Source organism: Euprymna scolopes, chromosome 1 (genome assembly GCF_053919585.1).
Source record: "Euprymna scolopes isolate OS-2025 chromosome 1, ASM5391958v1, whole genome shotgun sequence".
In the NCBI taxonomy this organism is placed as follows: domain Eukaryota; kingdom Metazoa; phylum Mollusca; class Cephalopoda; order Sepiida; family Sepiolidae; genus Euprymna; species Euprymna scolopes.
Genome location: NC_136482.1, coordinates 55,310,088 through 55,324,060, shown reverse-complemented (window position 1 = coordinate 55,324,060; position 13,973 = coordinate 55,310,088). Strand labels below are relative to the sequence as shown.

The 13,973-nt window shown below is 38.2% G+C and overlaps 1 protein-coding gene across 1 annotated transcript in view; it reads left to right on the top strand.

Moving 5' to 3' along the window:
- LOC145280270 (uncharacterized) overlaps positions 1 to 13,006 on the top strand; it is a 60,824-nt gene extending 47,818 nt beyond the window's left edge. Inside the window, exons 7-8 of the mRNA XM_080132046.1 lie at positions 8,095 to 8,927; positions 12,870 to 13,006. Of these exons, the coding sequence (XP_079988172.1) occupies positions 8,095 to 8,924 (830 nt within the window). The 3' untranslated portion in view covers positions 8,925 to 8,927; positions 12,870 to 13,006. The remainder of the gene's footprint in view (positions 1 to 8,094; positions 8,928 to 12,869) is intronic.
- Positions 13,007 to 13,973: the final 967 nt, after the last annotated feature.

Below are 13,973 nucleotides of genomic sequence, written 5' to 3'. Positions count from 1 at the left end.
GGATTTGCAGTTCGTCGGAAAATTTACCACTAAAATACTTGTAAAACAGGCAGAGGATGCAACATTTCGTCGATTAAATATTAATTTTAAATATAAAAAAGGCTTCGTGACACTTAAAATACGATTTAAGTGCAATCATTTGAACGATAGTCGATTCTTGTTAGAGATTTCCTTATAAATGTAAGTTTACTAGCAAGCTGCCCGGGTTTGCCCGGATGTAAAATACTTTTAAATATGATAATGTAATTACTGCAGATTTCGTATTTGTTGGTTAAAATTCTCTATTGATTATTATCTTGCACCCAATATACATAGTAATGATTTCAAAAGTTTAAAAAATATTTCAGTGCTATCAGCTGGAATTGAAACCAAACCATTCGGTGTTCCAGCCTTAATCGTTAATTAGCACTTCATCTTTCGTTCTTACCGTTTGAGATATCGTCAGATGGGCAAAGAGAATAAAACGTAAGTGAGTTCAAGTCAAAAAATACGCAGCAGTTACTCTATTTACTCCTGTAAACATCTACCTTTTTTTCAATTTTGACGCCGCAGCAGATATGTCTACAGGTTAAAAATCTAATCGAAAATGTTTCCAAAGTTAAAATCTCGTATATATCAAGTATCAATTCTGTAGACGGAATATTCAGAGAGGGGTTTGGTATAGAAGTTTCGCACACAAAGACAACGCTACTTAAACACATGTGTTTGCTAGAACGTTTTCATTATAAATTCTACGCAATTATGTACAATGTAGAAACTATGAATGCATAGAATTATACGTAATAGTTTAATTGAACCAGTCACCGAATGAGAACTCATAAACAATGAATAAGTAATAAATAATAGTTCGTTACCTAAAGAAATATGCAAATTAGTTAACTTTCATAAAGTCGCCCGCATATCCATGATTGAGTACATTAAGTGTTTTAATAAATTTTAATTAGAAAAAGAAGGTTTTTAATATCAATCTCAGAGTAGGAAAATACTCATCCTGGCCAGAGTACTCCATCTTTGGACGTAGCTGGCTCTTATATATGTAGAGAATTGCATCAGCAGTGAGATATATACTGGGTCTATAGAAGGATCCCACCATTTTTCAAGCGACATTGGCAACGGATTTAATGTACGGGTTCTATTTCAGTTCATGAGTAAAGGTCAAGCCTAGAAGCTTGTCGAAACATGAAACTTCTCCAAAACGAGAGCTGTTCATTTCAGTTGATGCCAGATGGGGATAAGATGATGTAAAAATAGAATCTTGGTTTTAAATACATTAAAAGTAACTAGCCACTTCTTTCACCATTGTACCATGCGCTCAAGATCAAAAGAGAACGTATCAGACAGAAATTAGTTGTTTACGGTCCTTGGCGTGCCGTCATAGATGGAGTGTCGTCAGCATAAATGTCTACGAATGATCTAAGGATGTGATTTGGAAGATCATTAATGTAGATCAAGAAAAGAGTTGGGGCCAGGATTAATGGCATTTGAAATGGCAAGAGCAATTGCCCTATGAAAGACGCCTCCATCGAGAGATTCGCTAATCCTATAAGATATAACAGTAAGCACATCTGCTGTAGATCTAGCAGAACCAAACCATATTGCATGTCATTAAGAAGGTTATGTTTGCTGAGATGGTTGATTACTTCTCTATTTAACACAGATTCCAGCAACTTACTCACGACGCACAGAATACTTCTTGGTCTGTATTAAGAGGGAGATGACCGATCACCTGAAGTCTTAAATATAGGCCATACTGATGATATTTTCCAAGGTGTTGGGAAGCAATTCTCCTTAAAACAATGCTTAAACAGCTTTGTAAGTATGGAAACTAGTTCTGGTTGAAGCTTTTTGAACACTATAATTCGAATGCCATCAGGGCCAGTTGCTTTACTGGAATCAAGGTTTTTGATAAGCTTGGCAACATCACGTACATATATTTGTATGTCGCATAGCGTGTTTTCTGATACAGAAGGAAAGGCGAGGCGTTAGTAGTCTTGGTCACATAGGGTAGAATTAGCTGCAAAGTTCTTGACAAGGAGTCTGGCTTTGTCTGATACTGACGAGATTATCCCAGATCCATTGATGATAGTTGGGATAGAGCACAATCTTCTGTTCTGGAGCTTATTTGTTATTTGCTAAAACTAGTGGGAACCAAGCAGCTGCTCAGCTACCATGGACTTGGCAGACTGAGCATACAACTCTCTCGCATTCTTTATTACTTTTTACAGTAGTTGCTCGCAGTCCTGAAAGCGGCTTAAGTCTAGGTCTATTACGTCGAAATCGATGGAAAAGCTGATTTATGTGCGCAATGGCAGTAGCACATTTTGGAGAGAACCACGGCTAGCTATTAGGTTTTTGCTGGAATGTTTTCGAGGGTATGAAACTGTCGACATCTACAATTAACCATTCCGTCATGTCTGATACTATAGAGGATACATCCTTTTTAAACATGAAACGCAAAGGTAGATCTGATATAAATGTTCGGAAGCTATCCCAGTAAGCCATAGAGTATAGATATACTGTACAATAGAGAGGTTCGTCAGAGGACTTATTACATTTCGTTTTTATCTTAACTGATACAGCAGAATGTTCGGAGGATTCCAGTGGAGACAGAACGGAAGACGAACATAGCTCAGAGCAAGTTGTGAGAAAGAGGTCTAGGAGACTTGCATACTAGCCGGCAGTGTCGCGCACACGGGTGGGTTCGTGAACAATATGAGTGAGGTCATAAGCAATGGAGAATTCGTGAAAGAACCTCTCCTCATCATCGATCTTGTTTGAACATTGAAGTCTCCACATACGTGGATGATAGTTGTATGATTAGCAGAGACGGTGTGGTCAATTTTCTCAGATATGCTTTTAAAGATAGTAACTTCGCTGAGTTAGAGAGCAGATATGAACAATAGTGTGAGAAACCAGGAAGCACATATAGGGTAAGTTAGGATCTTCTCTAGAAATGTCCCTACCACATGGAAATGTAGGCACAAATTCCATACTCATAGCGATCTTCGGTGTCAGATTTGGATGTTAAGTTAAAGTATCCTTTAATTCCGAACTCATCTAGGGAAAAAGTCTGTTCAATGTCAGTTTCCCTAAAAATAATAGGTCTGGTTTATTCTCCTGTAATTGCGTTTCAACCTCTAAAATATGGAAATATAGACCCCTGATGTTGAAGAAGGAAACATGGTTGTAGGGGGGGTCTCCGTTACTATATATATAATTTAACTTTTGTAAATACAACGAGTAATATAGAATTAAAGTAAAAAATGTCACCCGTCATCTTTTTCGATGTTTCTATGACTTTTGGGCTGAAAAACTTATTGTTTTATTTTCTTGCGATTCATCGATTTTTTTCCATATGTGGCGAAAATTGTGAGAACGCAGGCTAACCTCTTAAACGACCTGTGTGTGCGCTTTTCCGTCGCAGCGTCATGATGCTTAAAAGAGTCCAAGATGGAACAAGCCAGACCACGTAGCACGTAACTGTCCGGGAAACTGTCAAGGGGAGGAAGCTGCGACGCCAGCATCCTCCCCAAAGCAACACTGGACAAGGCTCTTCCTGTAGCGAATTGATGGGTGTAAAAGTGCGAATTGATGGTTGTAGTCGCTCAGCGCTGGTTGACACCAGATGCACCCAAACCCTCATACGCAAGAAATGTTGCACCGCATGAATGAAACAGAAGGTCCTAGTATTAACCATTGGCGGAGGCTCGCTGGCGTGTTGTGGGGTGAGCATTGTCCATATAAGCGTTGGTGGTGGCCTCCCGGTGGCTGTGAAGGCATTTGTGGTCGACAGGGAGCTTCTTGTATGCGACCTTTTTCTTGGAATGGACACTATTATACAATTGGGTGGCATCACCGTGGACGGCGTCGGTGATGTGAGGTTTTTTTCAACGCGAGGAACAGGTCTGTGCAGCAATCACTCTTGATGAACCCGACTTCCACGCGGAATACGACAAGGGCACAAACGCGTGGACTGTATCCTGGAAGTGGTCCGGCGATCAGCCACTAGTGTCCTTGCGGAATCGGCTGACGGAATATCCCCCTCCCGCGTTGCTCAGGGGGCAGTACGAGGCAGAACTCCAGGTTTGGATGGATAATGGCTGGCTGATTTCGTACCCAGAGTATGAGCTCGCGCATCAAAGGGGGCTGATCCCCCTGATGGCCGCCAGGCAAGAGAATAAACAGAAGGTCCGATCCGTCATGGATTACCGGGACATCAATTAACACTTCGTCCCACACACGGCGAGGCTAACCTCTGCGCACATAAACTGAGGGAGTGGCGGCATGAGGGGGTGTACACAGCAATCCTGACTCTACGAAGAACCTACCTGCAGATACAAGTCGAGAAATCGCTGTTCCAGACCGTCGAGATCAAAGGGACTCGCTATTGTTTGGCCAGGCTGGGATTCGGCCTGAACGTTGCCCCGAACAATATGTCAGCGATTATGCAGGCGATCCCGCGTCAGAATGAAGCCGTGCGACAGGCGACGTCGTCGTATATTGACGACATTTTCGTGAACGAGAGCCTCATGTCTGCCTAGGCGGTGAAAAACACTTTGAGAGCTTCGGGCTGTCGTGCAAGGAGCCAGAGCGCTGCATGTTGGAGCGAAAGTTCTTGGCTTACATGTGAGCGGCAGTGCAGACGAACTCCGCTAGAGAAGAGGTGGTGACATCCCGGAAGTTCCATCAAACATCTCGCGTCGGAGCATTTTTTCCGTCTGCAGAAAACTGGTAGGCCACCTCTCCGTGTGTGGGTGGCTGCGGGTGGCGGTGGCGGCCATAAAGCGACGTGCGACTTCAATGTCAACAGGATGGGAAGATGAGGTGCGCGATCCCGCCCTTCGAAGCAGGCTGTTGGAAGATGTGGCCAGAGTGATCGAGGACGACCCCGTGCGAGGGAGCTGGTGCGTCGACGGAAGCGAGTTTACAGTTTGGGTGGACGCCAGCTCACTCGCCGTTGGCCTTGCTCTGGCGGTCGATGGATTGATGCCTGCTGGCCGGAAAATAGCGCCGGGCACATAAACCTGGCTGAGCTTGATGCTACACTCAAAGAGGTAAATCTGGTGCTTCAGTGGCAGGCCAGAGTGCTAAAAATCATCCCAGACTCCACATGCGTGCATCGGTGGATAACCGATGCCTTGAGTGGGAAAGCACGGTTAACAACGAAGGCATTGGTCGAAATGCTAATACAGAGACGACTTGCTACGCTGACCGAGATCATCAAGGAATTCAACCTAGCCGTAGATGTGATACTGGTGCAGTCCTGTCATAATCGCGCGGATCGCCTGACCATAGTGTCACGCCGTTTGCTGGACCTGCCAAAAGAAGTGGACGACCAGCACCTGTGAATTGCGCCGCGGTGGGGGGTCTGCTTAGCCCGGGCCGTGTTGCTGATGTTCATTGCCAAAGCGGGCACCTCGGTGTAAACCGAACCTTTTACTTCGCCAGGCTTGTCGACCTCTATGTGTCAAAGACGAACGTGAAATCTGTTGTGCGGAGCTTTAAAACCTCCCGGTCGATCGACCCAGCACTTGTCCGGTGGAAGAAGGGAAAACTGAGTGTAAGAGGAACTTGCAACAGGCTCGTAATGGACGTAACTCACCACAACGGCGGGAATTTTCTGACGCTCATCGATTGCGGACTGTCTATATTTGCATTGTGGTGGCCCCTTTGCCGACAGGAATGGGCCGCCTTGTCCGTGAGCTGGAAAGTGTTTTCCTTGAGCGCAGCCCTACTGACCGACAATGGCACCGCCTTTGTTAGCGAGCACTTCAAACCGTTCTCAGACGGCTGGGGTGGCGTCTGCGATTTCGGTGCGCCCATATGCCTAGACAAAACGGGATTATTGAGAGAAATCACAGGACCGTCAAGAATATCGCAGCTAGGAAGAGGTGTACGATGCCTGAGGCGGTCTATTGGTATAACGTCACCCCTAAGGATGACATTTCATCCTCTACCGCGCCAGCCGAAGCACTGCACAAGTACCACGTCAGGGTGAGAGGCGTGGAGACCAGCCCACTGCCCGAGCCAGAGGCGGCGAGAGAGACTATCAAAGAGGGGAATGTCTGGGTTAAGAATCCCCGCCGCAAGTGCACCACACGCTACGGAACCGAGCATGTTACTGAGGTAATAAGCCCGCAATCGGTGCGGGTTGATGGGGTGCCCCGTCACATCAAGGATCTTCGGTCGACATCGCAAGCGTAGCTGCCATTCAGCGATGAAAGCGAAACTGGATCCGAGACCAGTGAACCATCATTCTGGGTTACACCGACTTCGTCGGACAGCGACCCTGAGATTAGAAGCCTTAGGTTCACCGACCCTGAAATCGAGGACGAAAGAACAGGCGAGGTTGAAGCCCCGATCCCCCTCTCCGAAGAAGCACCCGAATAAAAAGGTCACCGCAGGGGCCCTCTATGTGATAATGATACCAGGGGGAGTGTGGCGAAAATTGTGGGGACGTATTTTTACCTCTTAAACGGCCTCGGTGTGCCCTTTGCCTACGTAGCGTCATGATGCTTAAAAGGTTCCAAGATGGCGCCTGCGGCCTTATATAACAATGCAGTCTCGCAGAATCTCCTGTGCTCTCGCACACATTTGCGAATTTAGAGGACTCTGTCTTATAAAAACAGGCCGCTGGAGTAGATGGGGACAGACGTGAAAACAATTCTGCAGAAAGTACCGATGAACAACGCCCCTACAGTGAGCTGAGGTTTTGTGTACTCTTTTTTCTTTGCAACAACATCATATTTATTTTATGAGGTTTTTAGAATCTAGAGCCGATTTCTTTGATCTAACATGTCTATACTGTGATCAGTATTTTGCACTTTTTAAATATTACTGATCCCGTTCTTCGTTTTATAAAGAGGGGTGTTTACTGTTCAAGATTTATTGTATTTAGTGAATAATATGAGTGAACAGCATTCTTCTTAAGCATTACTTTTCTGACATAAAACGTGAATAATGCAAAACCATTGTATGTTAATTCGATAGTTCAGAAAACTTTCAGCAGTGTCCTACGATCTTAATAAGTGCGTTTGTCAATATATCACACTAGCAGGGACGCATGGCGTTGCCTGGTTGTAAAATACGTTTTAACATATTTTAATTTTTACAGATTTCGTATATATTATTGTAGAGTCTTTTATCTATTGATGTAATGTATAGTAGTGATTTCCAAAGAAAAAGAATATGTGACTTTCGTGTTAATTGCTAAAATCTAATCCGAAATCCAAACATATAGCGCTCCAGCCTGTCGTTATCGTTTGGGCTAGCATTAGTTGGATAAGAAATAGCCAAGAATAAACTAACGTTTGCGTGTGTGTATATGTATATATATATATATATATATATATATATATATATATATATACGTTAACGTTAGTTAATTCTTATATATATGCGCACGCATAAAAGCAAACATTTGGTGGACTTAGGCCTATCAAGTTCTAATTTCCTTCGATTTTGGCCCATTAGCATCTATTTTCACGGGTTAAAACCCATGAAAAACGGCCAATAATAATGCAATAATTCGATATGCTTTACACCGTTTTGGAACTTATCGTCTCAGAGAAAATACACTTTCATAAAATGCGGACTGGTAGGCAGAAATAGTTTGTTTTATAAATGAAATTTACGTTTATTTTTTGTTTTTGAACTTTAAATCATAAAATGACTAATAACTTGGAGTGGCCAAGCAATGTATTAAAATATATAAAGAATATTCTCTTCATGTCTAGTTCTAGAATAAAAATTTAAATGCGTTTGTGATCAAAACAGAGATTTTTATCGATTATCCACCGCTTTTCAGTCTCAAATGGTTTTATATATGCATATTTCTTGTTATGTGTAGATTGCTGCGTCCAATCTTGATATTCACAGGAAAGAGTTCTTATTCAAGTACATAACTAGTAACAATATACTACTACGTCTTTATTCTTAAATACAATGACGGATATTTCAATAAAGGCTAAAATGCTTTACTACTTTTCTTATGTTATAAATAGATAATTATGTAAGTTTATACTTTTTTAAATGTCTATATTTTACTCATTGTGTTTTTGCAAAGCAATACAACTAATTTATTTTCGGTTTTAGCAACTTCAAAAAAACCACAACAACACACAAGCTCTGGAAGCTATGGTGGTTATGGGGGCTATGGAGGATATGGAGGATATGGAGGCTACGGAGGATACGGAGGATATGGAAGATATGGAGGATATGGTGGATATGGAGGATATGGAGGATACGGTGGATATGGAGGATATAGAGGTCTAGGAGGATATGGAGGATATGGAGGATATGGTGGATATGGAGGACATGGTGGATATGGAGGATATGGAGGATATAGTGGATATGGAGGTCTAGGAGGATATGGCGGATATGGCGGATATGGTGGATATGGTGGATATGGAGGTCTAGGAGGATATGGCGGATATGGTGGATATGGTGGATATGGAGGACATGGTGGATATGGTGGATATGGAGGATATGGTGGACATGGAGGTCTAGGAGGATATGGAGGATATGGAGGATATGGTGGATATGGAGGATATGGTGGTGTAGGAGGATATGGCGGATATGGAGGATATGGTGGATATGGAGGTTTAGGAGGATATGGTGGATATGGTGGATATGGAGGATATGGTGGATATGGAGGATATGGAGGATATGGTGGATATGGAGGTCCAGGAGGTTATTACGGAAGTGGCATATCCAGCACTGGATGGGGATATGGAACGGGACCATCTACATTCTCATCGTATGGAAGGTATCCATCTACAAATTATGGTGGATGGGGTGGTTACCACGGCTCTCCCTATGGCAGCACTGTTAACAGCCAAACAACAAATCACATACCTTATGTAGTATGGCCATATGCTGGAAATCAATATCCATATGGTGGAGTACAATACGGCATCTATTAAATCGTAAGTCAATTATATTTAGTTTAATCTTTACCTTAATTTCTTTTCATGAAAGAGAGATAAAATGATCGTGAAACACTCAATTCTTATCTGACTTTTGTGAAATTTAAACAATATGCATTAGCCATCAATGAATACATATTCCCCTTAATTTCAGTTTATTTCAAGTAGATACAAGACTTTTAAACAACACATCTTCTCGTTTGAAAATTCCAATATTTCAGATTTACAGAGAATTTTATCCATAGATTTTTAGAAATCATGACACTCAGAACTTCAAAGTATTATAAAAGTTTAAACCTACACACAGACACACACACACACACACACACACATATATTTATATATATATATATCTATATATATATATATATATATATATATATGGCTAGTTCATTTAATCACATAAATTATTATACGAAAGTATAAATTTATACGTAAACTTTAAGTGTTTGCTTCAACAGTGCTCAATACGTAGGTATGCAAGGTATCAAGTTATAAAATATATATGCCAATTAAGCTACACAGAATATTCCGCGTTTCATCCACGCCAGGATTCATCGGGCGTATGCGAGGAGTTGTGGTTGTCTCGCCTTGTTATATACGCACATTCTATTGAGTTTTAGTTAGCCAATCAGCTTCCTAGTTTCCACCGCACCCTTCCTAATCAGTCAATGAGCAGGTACTTATAGGACAAAGGTCCTGTTGACCTCTGGTTCACCCCTTCCTTTGTGTGTGATATTTTAGCGGGGAGCGTATATATCTAGTGTTCTGACCTATTTTAAGCCTAGGTTAAATATTTTTTTTCTTTTTTCTTTTACGTTAGTTTATATGAATGATAATTTATGTATAGGTATGCTTATTTTATTTATTTATTTTCTATTGTTATTGATAATTTTAAAGTTATTTTGTATCGCTATCCTCGAGTAAAGTTCATCCTGTGAACACAATTGTTCGCTATTTCTCTCCTACAGTTTAATAGATGTTGGTGTTCTTTAAAGTATAGGATAGCAAATTTTTCATGAAGGCATAATTTACATAGATCGTCTAGGTCTCTACATGTGTTTGCGTGTCTTACTATTTTCCATTGGACTACCGGCGAACGTCCGCTTTCTTTGAGTTCCCAGTATTTGTTTACTTGAATTGTTTTCATTCGGTGTTTTTTTAAACAACGATAACTCCTCGCACAAGCCTGATACATCCTAGCGTGGATGAAACGCGGAATATCCTGTGTAGCTTAAGTGCCATATATATTTTAGAACTTACTATATATATATATATATATATATATATATATATATATATATTGTTCTCGCGCGAAAGCCCTTGGACACAAAATGTTTTCTGTTTTCTCTATCTAATCTATTAGACGTTTTTGCTTTGCGATAACATTATTTAATATCCCTTAAATGTCTCATGTTTATTATTTTTTTTATTTTTTATCTCGATTTTTCTCGTTATTACTGAATATTCATTAATAAAACCTATAAAATTATGTTCTTTTATTTACTCTAAACATGTTTCTATTTTATGGCATAAAACATTTCCTTTTAAGAAAGTTTACAAAGTTTTTTTTTAAGAATTAAAAAAAATAATGACAGTACAATAAGATAGTTTCATAGTGGGAGTAGGCAGAGATGTATATGAATTCCAATAAAGAGTGACAAACAACGTATATTATGTTTTTTCACGTTATCTTAATACTAATAAATCATATGGACCGGGATTAGAAACTAAGTTAAATTTGTGCTTTACAAATAAATTAGTGTAAAATATATTATGGTTATTAAAGCAACATAACCTTATCTTAAATAAGAAAAAGGGGTACTTATACAGAATTCCTCTCCATATAAAAAACATAAAAAAATCAAAACCGTAACGGAAAGAAAGCGTCGTAGAGCAAAAAAAACAAAAAACAAAACAAAAACAAAACAAAAAAATATGTAAAATCGTGTAGGTTTGTATTCAAACTAGCAGGGCCCGTTACTCGGCGTTGTCTTAGGAGACGTAAAAGAATGTTAAGTAAGAATATATTATTTAAATATTATTGTTGAATTACTAAGGAACCACTTAAAATATGGCGCACAGACAGAAGAGATTCCGTAAGTAAAGCCCTCAAAAACTTAAATTATGATGTGCAAGCCATGTAAAATAGTGTCTGCCGATAAACTGCTACAAATGAACTGATAAACTGATAAAACTATAAACACAAAGCGATATTTAACACGGGGAGAAATGATATGCATAAAATAATTGACCGTGAAAGGAAATAATTGGATTCTTACATATATATTTATCAGAGCATGTAATTTTCGAAAAAAAAATCAAAGTTATCGCTGGAATTGCAATTACCGAACTACCTGGAAACAAATGAAAATGTGATTATGTGGCGCAAACAAACTGATGTATTCCTGAAAGACAGCTTTTCCTTCTAGTAAAAATCAATAAACAAAAGAGAAGTTGAATTTTCCCTAAATAATTATTATCATTTTTTTGTTACTAAACTATGATAATAAAAATAAAGTAATATACTGAGACCGTTACATTTATTTTAGTTTGTTGGCGACCGTGTACTGTAGGAGTTTGTACGGTAACTCAAGCTAATGTAGTAATTTAAAGACCCACCCTAAAAAAAAAATAAAACAAACTGCGTTACTTATATGTAGACGATATCGTGTGACTTCTTGTACCAAATCAAAATCCTCCTGAAAGTAAAAGTAGAATTTTGCGTCAATAATTATTTTCAAATAGGCATCGACCGATTTTCTTGTGTTCGTATGATAACTGAAAATGAAATTATTAAATCACTAAAAATCAAATACATAAGCAAATAAAGAAATAATTATTTTAAAATAGGCATTGATTTTTTTTTTGTGTGTGTGTGTGTGTTTGAGCTATAACTGAATAGAATATAATAAATGAAAACGCCCAAAAATGTAAATTTCAAATTAAATATTGTACCTTATTGTTTAGAAGTTTATAATAAACTTTTAGTAGTTTTATTATAAACTTTTCATGCCTTGCATGAAATGCTTTCCTAACTTGCATGTATTAATCTTTTAAAACTTTTGCTTAAAATCTATTGCTCGTCTTTAAATTTATCCAATCTTTAAATTAAAATTTCGTTTTTAATTTATTCAATATTATTATTTTAAATCAAAAACTCATTACGTATATTTATAAATGTTTTATTTACATTTTAATTTATTTATTTTGCGTCCATTTTGACACTGAGTTCAGTTAAATTAATGAGTTCAAATTTTTCTGGACAAGGAGGCACCTCCGACGGGAGTATTAATCGCGCTTGTTAGCTAAAATCAGTTTTTAAAATTGTACTCAATTTTAATTACTTAGTGTATAATATTACGTTGTCTAATTATGTATTACATAACGAGGTAAATATTACTCCCACATACCGAATACTATTAATATCCAGTCTTATTGTCGTCGATGGTAGTTTCAATATTTCTTAATCTATTAATTCATTATTTATATTTCTCTACAATATTGCGACATTAAATATTGAATCAGTATTAATACTATATTGCAGTTGATGTTCAGCCTGATTTGATTATTGTTACTATAAGGTTAATATTTCTGATCTCAACTTCAGTCAACCGAAAACAGTCTAAGTAAACAACTTACCCCCTAACATTAACAGTTTATACTTTATAGAGTTTTATAAATATGTTATATCGTTAAACCCGTTAGGTTATAAATCAATGGTACGTATTATATCTGCATTTCTATAGATTTTAATGAGATTACATATAAAGAAATAAAAAACTTTTATTTATTTATACATCACTTATGTCATTGACATTTTTCTTTCTAGTAGAAAAGTAAAAAGCAGATTTAAAATTGAAATCTTTTATTCTTCATTTTAGTCACATTGTATACATTCGTTACTTACATTCAAATCATTGCTTTAATGTCTTTTTGTAGGTTTGGTCTGTACTTTCCCTGTGCGACTTTATACACGAATGGTGTTGCATTGGAACTCAGTAGACAATTCATTTTCTGTGATTTAAAATGATGATTACATAGCACGTTATTTGTAAAATAAAATAATAACTAATTGAATTAAATCCGGTGTTTTGTTGTGTTAGAAAATATATTTTGGCAAGTATGGCAGTTCTAGAATTGTTTTCTCCAACTTATAACTTTCGGTGTAGTCAATTTTGTCCTACCGACATACATTTTCTATCCCCATGTAAAGTGGCACTTTGTTGGTTATCGTCATGATCAAACAATACAACTACTTACAATTTATTTATTTATTGTAATAGAACGTTCACGTGTTGATATTCATAACTGAATATTGTAATATAAAAGTAACACGTTGCTAAATAATACCGATCATTATATTTATATTCAAATGCAGTCCGATATCATATTATCAGAGTGCACCCACTACAACTCTACCATTTACAGCACATCAAATACACATTAAGTCTTGATGTTATCCCTCTCTACATATTCGTACCGGCACACCCTACTGAAAACCTTATCATAGACTGCAACTACATCAATAACCTTTACTGCATTGGTTTCATTGTTTCATACTTATGCATAATAGTTAACAACATACACTTCAAATACAAAGAACCAACTTACAAACAGATATTAAATGTACTCATGGAATCAACCTCTCATTTAACATTACACACATACTCAGATTAGAACAGTGTATATTGCAAATCTGTCACTCCAGTATATTCACGAGAAATATGGACGACATTGTCATTCTCACATAATCTCGCCAGGAAGCTAATAAACATTTCCTTCCAACAGACTCAAAGATACAATTCACTATCGAACACCCTGAAACATATAGGCCTGTCTCACTGTAAGATTTTACCTCCATATTATCAAAATAGGATACATGCAGAAACTTTTATCGATCCCCCTCTCACTTCAAGAGATATTTTCATAAAGTACTAATAAACACTCGCCACCAAATCCAAAATAGGATATGATATCAATGAGACAAACTACATCCGTCGCAAACACACTTAAGAAATAAACAACTTTTATTTTTAGACACTT